The sequence below is a fragment of the Daphnia carinata genome, chromosome 8, assembly GCF_022539665.2.
Source record: "Daphnia carinata strain CSIRO-1 chromosome 8, CSIRO_AGI_Dcar_HiC_V3, whole genome shotgun sequence".
NCBI classification, from domain to species: Eukaryota; Metazoa; Arthropoda; class Branchiopoda; order Diplostraca; family Daphniidae; genus Daphnia; species Daphnia carinata.
Window position 1 is genome coordinate 7,118,961 of NC_081338.1, and position 15,713 is coordinate 7,134,673.

General features: G+C 39.5%; 3 protein-coding genes and 1 long non-coding RNA gene across 5 annotated transcripts; 2 read left to right on the forward strand and 2 right to left on the reverse strand.

Moving 5' to 3' along the window:
* Positions 1 to 165: 165 nt before the first annotated feature.
* LOC130700292 (protein FAM184A-like) lies at positions 166 to 5,862 on the reverse strand. 2 transcript variants are annotated; one of them, XM_057522336.1, is made up of 9 exons: positions 5,139 to 5,862; positions 4,682 to 4,938; positions 4,374 to 4,613; positions 3,933 to 4,295; positions 3,680 to 3,857; positions 3,505 to 3,603; positions 3,210 to 3,346; positions 2,936 to 3,147; positions 166 to 1,288 (listed from the first exon to the last, which is right to left on the reverse strand). In XM_057522336.1, exons 1-9 carry the CDS (start codon positions 5,860 to 5,862, stop codon positions 544 to 546), a joined length of 2,955 nt encoding a protein of 984 aa, XP_057378319.1. In that variant the 3' UTR covers positions 166 to 543. The 2 variants fall into 2 exon arrangements, with proteins under 2 accessions (XP_057378319.1, XP_057378317.1); XM_057522334.1 differs by having other exon boundaries at positions 3,210 to 3,358.
* Positions 5,863 to 7,971: 2,109 nt separating this feature from the next.
* Positions 7,972 to 9,440, reverse strand: LOC130700301 (aldo-keto reductase family 1 member B1-like). Its single transcript, XM_057522346.1, has 6 exons — positions 9,281 to 9,440; positions 9,042 to 9,206; positions 8,864 to 8,980; positions 8,598 to 8,792; positions 8,305 to 8,511; positions 7,972 to 8,239 (listed from the first exon to the last, which is right to left on the reverse strand). The coding sequence occupies exons 1-6, from the start codon at positions 9,344 to 9,346 to the stop codon at positions 8,048 to 8,050; spliced, it is 942 nt and encodes a 313-aa protein (XP_057378329.1). The 5' UTR covers positions 9,347 to 9,440; the 3' UTR covers positions 7,972 to 8,047.
* Positions 9,441 to 9,970: 530 nt separating this feature from the next.
* LOC130700307 (2',5'-phosphodiesterase 12-like) lies at positions 9,971 to 12,367 on the forward strand. Its single transcript, XM_057522352.2, has 6 exons — positions 9,971 to 10,967; positions 11,024 to 11,163; positions 11,237 to 11,679; positions 11,755 to 11,875; positions 11,935 to 12,086; positions 12,143 to 12,367. Exons 1-6 carry the CDS (start codon positions 10,141 to 10,143, stop codon positions 12,248 to 12,250), a joined length of 1,791 nt encoding a protein of 596 aa, XP_057378335.1. The 5' UTR covers positions 9,971 to 10,140; the 3' UTR covers positions 12,251 to 12,367.
* A 1,240-nt stretch (positions 12,368 to 13,607) lies between these two features.
* Positions 13,608 to 15,481, forward strand: LOC130700305 (uncharacterized). Its single transcript, XR_009421546.1, has 5 exons — positions 13,608 to 13,681; positions 13,714 to 13,982; positions 14,053 to 14,236; positions 14,299 to 14,641; positions 14,745 to 15,481. It is a non-coding gene; the product is annotated as an uncharacterized LOC130700305 (long non-coding RNA).
* Positions 15,482 to 15,713: the final 232 nt, after the last annotated feature.

Sequence of the window (15,713 nt, forward strand, 5' to 3'; positions counted from 1 at the left end):
ATAGTTATCTAGATTTATTGATATAATTTTTTAATAGGAAACACTTTTAAGCCCGACAAAATAAGCCCGACTTTTCCACCAATTTAGTATTTTTCCAAAAACTTCAATTTAATAACGAGTAGATGTGCTTTAGGTTTGAAATCAATTAGAATCATGAAAACTGACTTAATATTTCAAGAGGTTTTATTATCCGTTCATAATAATTTCATCAAACGTCAGAGAGTGTGTACGACGTAATAGCATACTTTGTGTATTTATACAGTACTGTATATATATAAACCTTTGGTATATAGATAACTCAATATCCAATCATTACATTTGAAGACCTATCCTTTATACAGGAGCATTTGTATCAATAGATGCTGACCGAAACATTGCAAGGCAATTCTCTTTTTTTCGTTTTGCAACGAACAAAAGTATTCGTAAATAATAGAGACTAAGGACAGTATGGATACAAATGAAGGCTTTAAAAATGTGAGCCAACGACAAAACATGGCGACAGCCTTTCAAAAAGCGGAGCGGCAGAAAGATCTCGGTCACCCCCTACAACGGGGTAGTGAATCCGTTGTTGTTACTGTCATCGTCGTCATCGCTGTAGTAAAAATGACTTCCTTGCTGAGCTGGCCAGTGCATTTGGCGTTCATCTGGTGGCACGAGTCCGCCCTCTGACATCCACTCGTCGGTAGTCATCAAAGCGGATGAGTGTTGAGCCGCAAATAACTGCCGCCCACAGTCTGGACTGAGACTGGTGGCGCTTGGAGAAAAAAGTTCGTAAGAAGCGGCTCGACTTCCAGCGAAAGCTGTCGCTGAAGGGTATCGCAAATGATCCGGTAGACGCGGCTTGGTCACTGGCGGAGCAGAGAACCCTCTCCACGGATTCAACTCGGATTCGTTGGAAAGCCTGTCGGGCACCAGTGCCAAAGGGAGGCCAACTCTTTGAAGAGCTAAATTTCTCTCCCAATGGATCAGTTCCAACTGATAAAATCGTTTCTCTTCCGTCAATCTTTGAAGTTCGGCATCGCGATCGGCCAGAACTTGGTGCATCTCTAGAATTATTTGTTGCGCTTCTGCGTGCTCGGGATCATCGCAGCACATGATCGTCGATTGCATCTGTTCGAATTGTTCAATTTTTATCGATAGGCATTCTTCCGACGAGTTTACGTGGTGAGTGGCCACCGCGCTACGCGTGGAAGAAAGAATGCCGGCGTCCAGATCGGGACAGGGTCTCAAATTATCTTGACTTGTTGCAGCGCTCGTTGATGGCGAACATCCGTCCCCTGCACTTCGACTGTACATATACACACACAAAGTTTGTATTATAAAACAACCGTTTTTGCTCTGTTTAAAGCAGCAATATATTCAATCCTATAATCAGCTTTTATATTCCATCAAAACATGTACTCGTATAGCGAATATAAACGCAAGCGCTGTTATGTCGTTAAGGCTGCGTTTAAGCTTATCACGTTGTCTTTCCACGGCATTTTGGGGTCGTCTTTATTCGATAAGAAGAACTGAGCCATTTGAAGTTTGACGGCTTTGTTTTTTTTGTTTTTTTCACGACCGTCGTTATTGCCGACGAACTGGAGCACGTCTTGTTTGTCTAGGCTGTGGGTTTTTTTTGTTTTGCTTTTGAGGGCGTTTCAACAATGAAATCTATCACCCAGCCAACATCCATCAATCAAGTGCGAAAAGGAGAATATTTGGCAGCGTCATTATCCAAGGCGGTATGATGGGGGAAGGAGAAACATAAAAACAAGAGTCAAGGCAAGAACTATATAACTTTGGGAGCTGGCGAAAAAAAAAATCAATAGCAATGAGCAAAAATATCAGCAGAAAATCACACTTGAAAAAAAAATCATATCCAAATTCGAAACAGAAAAAGAAATTGCACCCGGAGAACGTTATTAATGCATGCAAAAAAGGAAAAGAAGCTATAAGGGCACGCTCGTTAGGCAGGGGTGGTTTAAAAATGTTATGTTTGCATAGTTATTATATCCGCAATGCAAAAATGCCTGAAGAATTGAACTCTTTAATAAAAAAAGGTTTCCTCGGAAAATAGCAGTTATTTTGGAACACGATCGAACTGCTGGAAGCGGCCAAAATATTCTTAGAAATCAGGGAGCAAAGAGTTAAGGAAAAAAAGGAAAGCTGGACCCGTAGGAATAGGAAACCAATTGTGAGTTTCTGCTTATTGATTTGTCATCATTTAAAGAAGCTGGAAAGAACTATGGAACATAAAGGAGTTTAGCAACGGCTATCAGCGTGATTAAGGGAAGTAAGACGGATAGCCAACTGATGTAAAAGCAAGCGAAAGCGACAAGGAAAAGGATACAGAACGGAAGGATCTCAGGAAAACTGTAGAACCAAAAGGTAAAAAGAAAAATGGTTAATCAAAATGCATTCGGTAAAAGGATAAACACCATCTTCACAACATTTTCATTTGAAAAAAAAAATCTGCGCATCAGAAATCCATTCAGAAATATTTCCAAAGATGCATATGAAATAATATTTTTTAAAACACCATTCGAACAAGCAAAGAAAAAAACCAATCAAATCTAGGGGCTTCTTGAGTGTTTCAAGCATCAAAACATTTCGCCTTTAAGTGTGTGCAGCTCGGAACGCGTGTCATGTTGGCTGTAAATGTTTCGTACAACGTTTGACTCACATAAAGCGATAAATCGGGGGTTCCACTGTTTTTTTTTGTTTCACCATAGTTAAATAACTTAATGTATATTCATCTTTAAAACATAACAAAGAGACGTTCATTCTGAAAATAAAATGGGCGAAACGATACCTGGCCCATGAAACGATAGCGAAACAAAAGATGATTTGAATCAAGATCATTTACAGAGCTCATTCGGGATTAGCTCTGCTATCTTGAATCAAGAAGAAAATTGAAAAGAAAAATTGCATTCTAACACGACGGATAACTTACCCGTTGGGTGGTGTGGATTCATCGTAATCTTCTTCGCCGCTGCTCTCAGTTGTGCTGGCAGTGCTTTCATCATCGCTGCCACGTCGTCGGGAACTCGATGTTTCTCTGTTGGATTCGGTTCGATCTTCCGAACGTTGTAAGAGTTCCAACTGTTCCTCTTGCCGCAAAACGAGCTCTTGCAATCTGTCAAGTTCCTGTTGCCTTTGAGAGGACTGTTCACATCAAATCGAATGGTTATGTAAATCGTTACGTCAATTTTGTTGGCCGCATGTACCATTTTGTTGGCGTCGGTGAGTCGCCTCTGAAGATCAGAAATGTGCTCTTGTAGCGATTGCAGTTGTGTTTGATAATGTTCTCCTAGTTGAGTCAATGCCTCTTGCTTTTCCTCCTCAATCAGGCTTTGAAGAGCGTCTATGGAGTAAACTATTTTAAGCGCAACATACTGAGATGTGAGTTTAAGGGGAGAGGAGTTCAAATCATGTCGGCGTGCACACAAAACACCGTGAACTACGACTCGGCTATAAGGAAATCTTACATGCGGGTGAAAATTATACACGGTGATAATTTACTCAATTGGCTTTGATGCTGAATTTCTATCGACTGGAGCTTCTCTTCGTATGTTTGTTCCAGGGCTTCTTTACTTTCTTCACTGGATGATCCACGCTGTTCTGTAATATTCACAAAGAATGACATTAATTGTTGTAATACCCGCATCCCACTATGATTGGCATTCAAATGTTTTGCCTAATTCTTCGGCGTGCTTCTGTTCCACTTGTTCCATGAATTCGATATGTGAGTCTTGAACTTTGTTCAACTGTCTTCTTAATTCGCACAATTCTCGATCAGCTTCAGCTCGAGTTTCTTCCACCTGTTTATTCAATTTGGCTTCACGTTGCTGGAACGAATTTTTAAGCTCTGCAATCTGTTATTTTTTTTTTATTAAAAAAAAAAAGACAATTAAAAATTTCCATAAGTGAATTTCAAACAGGAGACTGACTTGATGGTTCATCGCTACTTGCTGGGTGTCCAATTGCTTCTTAATGGCGGCGATTTGGTCGTCCTTCTCGCGAACTACCTGACGTATGGCCTTTAACATCTCTTCTTCGTTAGAGGCCACCAGTTCAGCTCGCAACCGATTGTATTCAATCAAAGAATTCTCTTTCCATTTGGCCTCCATCTCCTGTTGCTGCTTACGTGTACAGCCCTGCATTCGAATTCTGTGTAGGTCGTCTTCAAGGATTTTCTCCGTTTCTTTTAAATGATCAACTTGACGGGCTGCCGTCCTAATGACCCTCTGTTGTTCAAACACCAGACCTCGCAACTGAATCACTTCAGCCTCGTAACTCTTGAGATGAGCAATCTGTTTACGAAACAAAGGGCCATTTAGCTACTTGCTGCAAAATTGCGTCACGGGTGGTAAAAAAATAATGAATCGTACTTCTGTTAGTTTCTCATCTATGTCCCGTTTATCTTCTACGAGCTTCTGGTATTCCATTGCCATCTCGTTTTTGAACCGTTCTTCGGCGGATTTCTCCGTTTCGACTAGTTTCTTTTTGTATTCTCTCTCGATCTCTCCGAGCTTCCATTCGAAGTCGTCTAGGAGTTGCGATTCCCTCGAAGCATCTCGCAACATTTTAGACTCGATTTCAGCTTTCTCTTCGAGAGCTTCTTCTAAAGCCTAAAATTTCAAAGAATTATGATCGCATATTATAATGATTCAAATCATTCGTGTGATGAAACATTTACCTCTTGCAAAAGTCGCAATTCTTCTTCTCGTTCGTTGTCAACAAGTTCTCGTTCCTTATTCCATTCAGCTTCTAAACGTTCTATTACTTCTAGTTGAACCTGACGTTCTTCATCGGCCAGTATAGCTTCTAACTGTTCCACTCTTTCGGTCTTCTCTCTCAGCTCCGACTCCAACCGACGTATTTGCTCTTTCATGGCGTTGATCATGTCTGTCTGGTCTTCTTCTAGCGTTGACATTGTATCGTCCTGTTGGACGACTTCGTTGAAAAGTAAAAGAAGACGACATGAATTACAACACGTGATTTGGACGTTAACAATAGAATTCAAAATAAAGAAAGGGAAAATGTGCAATTAACTGCAACACGTTAGCAGAACGCATCTGGGAGGCGGTATATAGCTAGCAGTCGTTAGTTTTGTGCGATTCGTGAACTGAGGATGAAGACAGTATGAATTATACTTGATATTTCATGTAGAGGCGATGCTTCCTCGGATAAAAATGGAGACTGAGCAGCTTCGTCTAAATCTCTTTGTGTTATCGTTATCGGCAACACATGCGTTGCATCCGGTATGGCTGAGTCTGTCAGACTGACGTCACCAGGGTCGGAAATAACAATATCTTTACAATTGAAGGAAACACGACGAGGTTGTTTATCCTTTGTACTCTTCTCCGGTAAATCTTTTGCCAGCCTACGCGTTGTTTCAGATTCCGGACCATCCGTGGGAGCTAACGGACTAGGCTGAGTCAGAGTGATCGGTAATACCGGAATAGGTAGTTCCGGTAGTATGACTTCGTGTGCTTCGCAAAATTCATCGGGCGGTTCTTCTTGTAAGAGGATAGAACTGTCCGATGGTAATGGAAGTTCGACAACTTCGACATGATCAACAGTGCCAACTAACGGAGGCGTTAGAGGACTTTGTTCTTCAGTAATCAAAGCAATCGGCGGAACATTTTCCGCAGCTTTGTGGCTGGCGATGCTGGACGTTGAGGAGGTGTCGCTGGAAACAATGGTTGGCTCTGTTTCAGACTTGAATGAGCCTTTTTTATCTTTACTCGTCTTCTTGGTCCTCTTCTTGTTACTCTCTGCAATTTTCTTGTCTTCTTCTTCGGCCTTCACAACAGGCGGCTGTTGCTCTGGCTTTGAATCTTTGCTGGCGGTTTTCTTACGGAAGAAGGAAAACATGGTAAGCAGCACTTGAAAAATTTAGATGCTGGGGAATGTTACACCGACTGCTTTATATTGTCAGCCCTCGAAAATCGAGCAACATCGACGTTACTGCTCAGCAAAGCCACTAGAAGCTTACTGGGGTGTTCGATTCATCCGACGAGCGTGTTTTCTGTTTGCAACCAAATCCACTTTGGCTACATGCCCAAATGTAGCACTGTCGTGATCCGACGTGAAGAAATAGTCGTGTTCATCGCGCCTCTATTCGTATTTTCAGTGAACGCCATCTCTGACTTCGTTACAACAAAATTATGAGTGTGTGCCGCGGCCGACTGTTTTATCGTTCCTTAGAATTCTATGTTTTGCATTTGTTTTTCCAAAGCTAAAGTTGTTAACCGAATGGTAACCCAAAGCCCAATGTGTCACTGAGAAGAGGCAATGATGTCGCGTCAGTAGAAAATTATAATGTGATCGAAACAAACTAACAAGCAAGAGTAACCGAAAACGTCATTGTTATCTATTTGATTGTTGTAGATTTTTTGTTTCAATGGTTACAAAGTTAGGGTCTCAAGACAAATAGACAAGTTGTCATTGCAGCCTTGCAACCATTGTAATTAAGCTATTTTTAACCGAAAGTGTCAACCAAGATTTCAGAAACGCGAAAGAAAAACCAAACCGTCCCATTCTGTATCAAGTTTCAGAGAAGGATGCGTGGCTTGTTTGTTTTAGCAGGCACTAAGTCTGTGTCTCATTCTAAAAATTCATTGTCCGACAATAGAAATAGACGGAAAAGAAAATACACAACAGACACACATTATTTGTCAACTATAAAGTAGCATACTCGCGAAGGTATACCACAGACGAGAAAGCAATTAGCTAATTCTAATGAGATTCGGACTTCATCAAGATGACCATGGCCGCAAATTTTGGACGTCTCAAGTGATTCCCCCTCACATATTTCGTCCCCCCCCCCCTGTAAAAATAGACGGCACATTGAATGTTAAAAAAAAGTGTGTCAAGAAACAGTCTTCTCTTCCACGCGCTGCAGTGTACACAATCAGCATCCGCCAGGATGTTTTCTGTCTTATCCTTGGACCCATCGGCTGGCTCCGACGCCGACTTCTATTTTTAGATATCAACTTTTCCATCTGCTGCTTGGCGCTCTCAAAACCTACATGCCCTTTCACCAGTTAGGACATACATCGGTTTCTCAATTCCGCATCCTGATTTGTGAAAACGTAGCAGTAAAGAAACGAGAAAAGGTGGGGGAACGGGAATCGGGTCCGGTGTTATTCCGGGACATTTGACGTCAATGACGTTAATGGAGCCAAAACACCGGCGAGAAATAGGAAAATGAGAACCTCAAAAACAAAATCGCTCCTGATGCAACGCACCATTTAAATCGTTTTTTTTTCTTCTTTGCTGATGACGAATATTGAAAAGAAATAAAAGATAAAAATACAGACTGCCAAACCTCACTCATCAGTGGGAGGTAAAAAAAAAATGAGAAACAAAACAAACAAATAACCGTGGGCTCTTTCACAAAATCTAGTGCTATATCTAACATTAAAAATAAAACTCACTCACTTCTCTATTTTGAGGAGAAAGAAATACTAAGCGCGCGCGCGAGTAAAGCCACGGTGAGGTGTCGAAAGTTGAAACAGCTGGTTCAGTCAGTCAAATCAAATGGTAAGATATGGAGGCGGGGCGTTCTGGGAACACGAACACTAAAGTTTCGAGGGAAAACACGACCGATAGAGATGTGACGCCGAGATTTCACGCACCACATTGGCCCAAAACAACCTCCTGTCGATCACTGGTATGACGCCGGTCAACTGCGTGGAAATAAAGTTCTCGAGCACGATCACCCATCTGAAAATCAGGTCTTCTCGTAGACAAAAGACAAGCATCTCGTGAGAATTACTCTTGACAGAAAGTGTAGGACGGGGAATGGGAAAAGTGCCAGTTATAATACTAAGCAGCATCTCGTCAAGAAATATACCGTACGTCAGTTTCCCCTCTGTTTTGGAAGCTAAAGACAATACTAAAACAAGAAAACCAAACAAACACCGTTTTAAAAAATGGACGACACAATTAAATAAATGGAGGCATAATTTATAGTGACTATTTGATTGATAATAAATGTATTCATGTGCACTGAATAATTATAATAGGTCGTGATGTTTATACATAGTTCTGCTCTTTAGAATTCGATGGCAAACGGAAAGTAGGGGTGATCAGCAACCCAGTCGTGGTGAAGATACCTCACATTGCAGTTGAGCGAATTCAGATTAGTCATTTCTTCTTCTGAGAGTTTGAAGTCAAAGATGTTGAAATTCTCTTCAAGTCTTGCCTTGGACACAGATTTGGGGATGACAGCAACCCCTCGTTGAATCTTAAAAGAATGTGAAGTCACAAACTCAATCTGGAAAACCAGAACGAAAAGAAGAGAACACTTACCTGATAGCGGATGAGAACCTGAGCCGCTGACTTATTATGGTTCTTCGCTATCTCCAGTACCACAGGATCTTGCAGCAGAGAACGATCACCGGATTTCGCCCATGGGCGATCGGGCGAGCCAAGCGGGCTGTATGCGGTTAACACCACTTGCCTCTTAGCACAGTAGTCGATTAATTTTTGTTGATTTAAGTACGGATGACATTCCACCTGGCCAATTAACAAGTTTCACCAATTCTTACGCCTATTTCAGGCACGCTTTTTCGGATTCTACACATTTATCAATAAGCACTTACCTGGTTCGTAACAGGTTTGATCGTGCAAGTGTCAAGAACCCGCTGCAACTGATAACTGTTAAAATTAGAGACACCAATCGAACGTGTGAGGCCACTGCGAACACATGCCTCCATTGCTTTCCATGTCTCCACATAGTCTATGCTGGAGTAAATAAGCTTGCCATTATCATCCACTGGATTCAAACCAGAATTTTCCTTTAAAGGGATGCAAAAGACAGAGAATACATTTTTGGACAAGATAACTTATCAGATGCTAAAAGTTATACTTGAAATGCCATGGGAGAATGGATCAAATACAAATCCAAATAATCAAGGCCAAGATGTTTCAGGGTTTCCCGTAGCCCAACTTCCACCAAATCTGGTCTATGGTGAGAGTTCCACAGCTAGGCAAAACAAGTACTTCACAGTTACCCAAGACAATCATTTAATAGCAAACAGATTTACCTTGCTAACAATGTATAAGTCTTCACGACTAACACCACTGGTCATAATTTTCTGTAGAGCATTACCTATTTCATTTTCATTCTCATAAACCATAGCACAATCTATATGACGATAGCCGATAGCAACTGCGGTTTGCACGGCCTTCTCTACTTCTCCAGGAATTGACTGACATCATATAAACCAATAAATATCACGAATTATTTTGAGTCCGCGATCTGCCTTCTGACGTAAGTTTTTACCTTCCACGTTCCAAGTCCAAGTATTGGCATTTTTGTCCCATTATTCAGTTTGATTTCTTCTTGCATTATAGTAGTGCACACGACAACTTTTTCCTGCCAACTATTGTGGATCAACAGGCAGACGGAAAATATAACGATGTAAGCCACTAAACAAACTTGCTGGCCAAGGGTGTTTCTAAAGCGGTACTTTGCGCTTTTATAATCACGGATGATTATGTAACAGTGATTTGATAGACATGAGATGTTCGAAGAGATAATGAAACACTAGTCATTTTTATTTATGTTTTTACAATAGTTTTACGATTTTCAGTTTGGATGCAAACAGTGTCAGATTAAACTTCCGGACCATGTTCTAATAAATACGCCGGCAAACAATTTGCATGGGGATGTAGCTCAGATGGTAGAGCGCTCGCTTAGCATGCGAGAAGTACGGGGATCGATACCCTGCATCTCCATTTTTTTCTTTAATCGAAAACAATTTCTACTATTGGTTGATCGGAATGTCATACAAAAACGGAAAACGACACAGCTTTGCAACTTCCAAGCCCTAAAAGCAACATGTGTCCAGGTTCCTTTTAACCACGATTAGGTGAAATTGTTCTCCTTAAATAATTATAATAGTTAGTCGATCGATTAATCGTTGCCCGAATAGCACAGCAGTCGACGAAAAACAAGAATTTGACAAACACGTTGCAAGTTGTAATCCATAGGTCACTCTCTCTGAATGGTGCTTGTTTAAGAAATCACATAGCAATATAAGGACGGATTTGAACATGTGGTTAAATTGTTAAACAAACCTTTTCTACGTCTGTATCCAAGTGGTCTTTTCCTTCGTTGCCTCTACTGTGTGAGAATCTGCTATGTTACTGGGTCGATCATATTTTGCCCTCCGTACAGTTTACCGACGAGCAAGTAGTGTTACTAACAGTGTTTCTCATAAAGTGAAAAAGTGTTCTACAAAGACAGCTATGAATGCATATATCCGAACCAAAAATGAAGAGCGTGTAGAGATACAATTTCAATATGTAGATTCTAACCTAGGTCTAGACCGCTGGTTTAATTTCAATCGCTCACTGGATGATAGTGTGCAACAAATTAAAGAAAAAATTATAGCAAACATAGATAAAGCATGCCTGAAGTATAAGAAAAGGAAGCTAAAAAAAAATTCTACTGCTGCTATGGACGAGTTTAAGTTAGATGTTGAAGTCATGCAAAATTCAGAAATAATAGCTCCAGAGGTTTCATGCAGAGAAATCCTTACAATGCCAAATGTTTTTATTGTACTGAATGGCCAATCATACCATTTAGATATTAATCCCCCAACAGTAAAAACTTTAAAACTGCCAAAATCAATCATGGCAGGATATCCGGTTTATCCAAGTAAGTTAGAAGTAGAATATTGCACTGTATCTGATTGTGAGTTCCTTTGGTTCAAGACCAATGAGCTTGTTGACCTGGCATCAGAAGCCCAGTCTGAAACCTGGATTCAAGTGGGAACAGGATTCTCTTATACCACTTCTAACTGTGACATTGGGAATTGGCTGAAAGTACAATGTATTCCAAAGACATCTTCGAAAATTGGTTTACCTGAGTGTACAATCGCTTCGCAAGTAGTTGAAGCTGGACCTGGAATATGTCCCTTCGAAATACGCCACAATTTCACGAAAAAATTCGTTGAAAATGATGGGTGAGATTTTTATGATTTAGCCTAATATTTGTTTTATATGTTTAACTTTTTGCTAGATTTCGAGTAGTTACCTACAACATTCTTGCAGACTTGTATGCTGATTCTGATTATACAAGAACGGTTCTTCATCCTTACTGCCCTCCATACGCTTTGACTATTGACTACCGGAAGCAACTTATCTTGAAGGAGTTGCTAGGTAATTTAGCATTGCCGTTGTTTATTCAGTTTCACCTGCATCCTAACGTGTATCAACGTTGTTTTCTATTTAGGATACAAGGCTGATATCATGTGCCTTCAGGAAGTTGATAGTAAAGTCTTTGATGCGGATCTCAAACCTATCTTCTCCTCGCTGGGGTTTGGAGCCGAATTTAGCAAAAAAGGAGGCCAAGTGAGCGAAGGAATGGCTTGCATATTCAACGCATCCAAATTTCAGTTGGTACAGTCATCTAGTCATATCGTGGCAGAAGAGTTGTCAAGCAATCCGTTGGTAGCGGATCTTTGGGTTGCTGTACAAAAAAACGAAAACTTATCTAAACGTATTCTTGAACGGACGACTTCGTGTCAACTCCTTGTGTTGGAATCTGTATTCAACGCGAAACGCATTGTCGTGGCCAATACGCATCTTTATTTCCATCCTGATGCAGACCACATTCGCCTCTTACAATCCTGTGTCACACTTAGATTAGCACAGGAACTGCGTAATCGTCAATTGGTAAGTTTTTAAATAAACATTTTTTCCCCTTGATAGACAAGAGAAAACAATATTGTAAACAAAATTCTTATTCAGGATTTGGGGAAAGAGGTATGTCTTCTCTTCTGTGGCGATTTCAACAGTTGTCCGGGATCAGGAGTTTTTGAGATGATGACATTGCAAAACATAGACAGCAACAATGACGCTTGGTCAAGCAGTGAGTAGAACATGGAGTTTTTGTGTTATTGCTCGTTTAATCCTTCCACGTGAATTTAGAACCCGACGAAGCAGTACTAGATTTATCTCTGCATAATCCGATTGCAATGGAAACTGCTTGCGGAACGCCGCCATTTACAAATTATACCAGTGGTTTCAGTGGTTGCCTAGATTACATTTTCTTTGAAAAATCAAAACTCTACGTTGAACAGGTACATAGCGTAGTAGCCTAACTGTTACACAAATTAATTCTTAAGTCTTTTACTAGGTTGTTCCTCTCCCCAGTCTGGATGAAGTAACCCAACACTGTGCACTTCCAAGCATAGTCTTCCCCTCAGATCATTTAGCGTTAATAGCAGATCTTAAATGGGTGTGATGTGAACAGTTGTTCGGGTGGAGCCGTAAATTCTGAATGCAAACACCATGCTTTATAAAAAAAATTGCGGAAGCTGCATATAATTATATCGGCACAATAAATGAAATCTTCATGGCATTTCATATGATTTTAGACGGAAATCGCTATCCTTTGCCTACTATTTTTATCTTTAATTTGAAATAAAAGGACGGATAAACTTGAAATAAAGGAGCCAAAAACATTGAATCCTTCAGATTTAAAATGGCAATTAATTAGTGCCGTTTTCGTCGCCTCAACCGGATGCAATTCGTAACTGTTTTCTGTAACCCTTCTGCGAAACGTGCGAATCGAAACGATTTCTAGCTCGCCAGTACGCTACATCGCTAGCGTGACAAATCAAACTTCTTTAATTCTTCAAAAACCATAAAGTCTACGTAAAAACAAATTCATTTTCGTGTTCCTTGTTAAATTTTTAATCAGAACCATATATAGCTATTGAGATTTAATGATATTATTTTTTAATAGGAAAAAATTTTAAGCCCGACAAAATAAGCCCTAGAAAACAAGCCCGACTCTCTGTATTTTACGGTTAATTCAAAAAGTAGAAGTCTAATATAAAAACATACCCCATTTTCGTGATCAGCGATCAATTTCGAATCGGAATAATGTATTTTTAATGAAATCTAGGATTCGAAGAAAATTGAAAAAGTGAGAAGGCCTTCTTACTTTTTCATTTTTGGCCAAATTTTAAATTTTGCTTAAATTTCGATGCAGAATGGAAGCTATTCACGAAAATAAGGTTTATTTTTTTATTGGCCTTATAGTTTTTGAATAAAAAATAAAAAACAGAAAGTCGGGCTTATTTTGTCGGGCTTAAAATTTTTTCCTATTAAAAAAAGATATCATTTAATATGGATAAATACATATGATTCTGATTCAAAATTAACCATGGTACACGAAAATGGAATTTGTTTTTACGTAGAGGTTATAGGTTTTGAGTAATCTAAAATATAAAATTAGTGTGATGCGAATCGAACCCATCATTAGCGCGCCAGTACGCTACAGCGTTAGCGTGAAACATCACACCTCTTTGACTATTCAAAAACCAAACTGAATATCGTACCAACAGATGGCTATAGTCTTTGGCGGAAGGTCTGCGGTAGGAATTTATGGCAATCCGTTTTACCCAAAAATAATAAAATACCGTATGGCAATATGGCAATCCGTTTTACACAAAAAAAAAAAAAAAATTTCGCCAAAAAAAAAAAAAAAATCACACTTTTTTCTTTTTTTCCGACACGTAGCCATCTACCGCTCAGACTCGTTATGACTGGCGTAGGCAATTTCAGTCCATTGGATTCCATTCGCAGTTAGTTCAGTAGCGTGGATGGAGAATAACGCGTGGCTGGAGGAACAATTGAAAAATGGATAAGATAATAAAACAAAAAAATGGTAAGTATAAACATTATTTTATTGTTTATTAGATCAAATTATGAAGCTGCAGGCCCAGTTATTGGAACAACACAAAATATTAGATAACAACAAAGCTAAGGATCGTAGGCCTAATACGTAATGATTCTATTTATTTGCTTTTATTCATTCGTGTTTTGTAGCTCAAATTTTGAGTCTACAAGCTCAGCTAGGGGAAAAGAACAAATTGGAACGAAACAGTTTCCAAACAGTGAAGGAGGTTTTTCAAAACTCATCCCTAACTGAACGTGAGGATGAGTTGGCATTAGGTGAACACAGCCAGGTACCTAAACTTTTCAAATAAGAATTCAAAATAAGTATAGAATTTTAAAAAACAATTATTTATTGTTTAGTTATTCAGTCCACTACCTGACAGTGTGTTAAAGTTAAATTCTGTTAGTGCTGCACTAAAAGAATTGTTAGTAATAAGCCCATGCAGTGAAGGAACTGAACAATTGTGGGACCGTATTTGGGCCGAAAATGGGTGTGGTACAGAAACCCAGAAATGGCACAAGTTCAACATGAAACATGGATTAGGTACTTTTCGGTTTTTTGTCTATCGAAAAAGTATTTTTAATGCTATTATTTTGCATTCACAGAATTTTAGCAGGGGATCAAGTCAAGTCTGGAAGTGTTACAGGATGGAAGAGTCAGCCTACAGTTGAAAAAAACACAGAGTGCATTACCATTAAGGTATGAGGTAAAGTAATAGGGTATGCACATTGTCTAATGAGAAGTACCATCTTGTGTAAATGAATCCTGTATAATAGCAATCCTTTATAGTTCTGTCACAGCTAGAAGCCTCAAATAATTCTGCTTCCCTTGCTAAAGAACAACTTGTCCTTTACGCTCAGTGTTGGTGAAGCTGGGTACTTAAATGGCCCTAAAGATGTTTCACTTCACTGGCATTGCAGCGATGAACATCATACATAGACTCTTTAGGTATGAAAGGAATTTTCTTGAAAATTTTTTGAATTTATGATGAAGCTTTTCTCCTCCTTTTTGCCAACCATGTCTAATCTACAAAAAAAAAATTATCCAATAGGAAAGGATTTTCAGCATACTGGGAACACAACTATCAACAATGCAACATTCTAGGGGTTTTATTTTATCATTCAGGAGCCTTATACAATGATTTTCATCTGCAATTTGTATGGCCTTTCCCAAGCTTCTGCTAGAAGTTGAATCTATGAGTCATGTAAGTCACATGAGCAACAATTGAGATGCTTAATGGTGTTTTTCTTTTCTCAGTGTAGGTTAATAGTAACATTGGATCTGAAAAGATTCTTGGTTGGGGCATGACACTGAATAAATTGTAATGATTGAATGGATGACATGACATTTCTATACTTCATTCGGATTCCCGAGACGGTATTTTATATTTAAAAAATTGAAGTGCATATCTGGGCTCCCTTCCTTTCCGTAGCCCCGTTTCCCCTTGACTCGTAATAAGCCCGTAGGGGGTCATGCCCCTACTGTACGGTATATATAAAAACAACATATACCGAGGTTTGGAGGGCTCTGGCCGGAAAGGGGACGTGGATGTCCGCTTAGTCCGATGATGTGTTCACGGAGGGCTCTGTGGCTACCCACAAATCCGAACTAAAGGTTAATCGCTCCTGTAAAAATGTTCCAAATCTTCAGCTCTTCTTCCGGCTTCTCTTAGCCAATCACCGGGTAATCTCCCCGGTGGGTCAACAAGGCAGTGTCTCCCCCTGCCTGGGTTGACGGCAACTTTTGAAAGGGCTATTGTGCCTTTTTAAAGTTGCAAAAATAATTGTAATGTGCAGAGAATTGTCAATAAATTTTTTTTTCATAAAATATTTTTTGCAAAATTTGTCTCTTTCATTGTCTGTGTTCGCTTTGTTCACACATTACAATTACCAATTTTTTTTTTATTTAGCTTGCTCAATTCATTTTTATTGTTTTTGCCACCTTTGATGGTAAGCATTGTTTTCATTGGTTTATCGTTTATCTGTAATTATCCAATTATTATTTATTACACTCCTTGAAT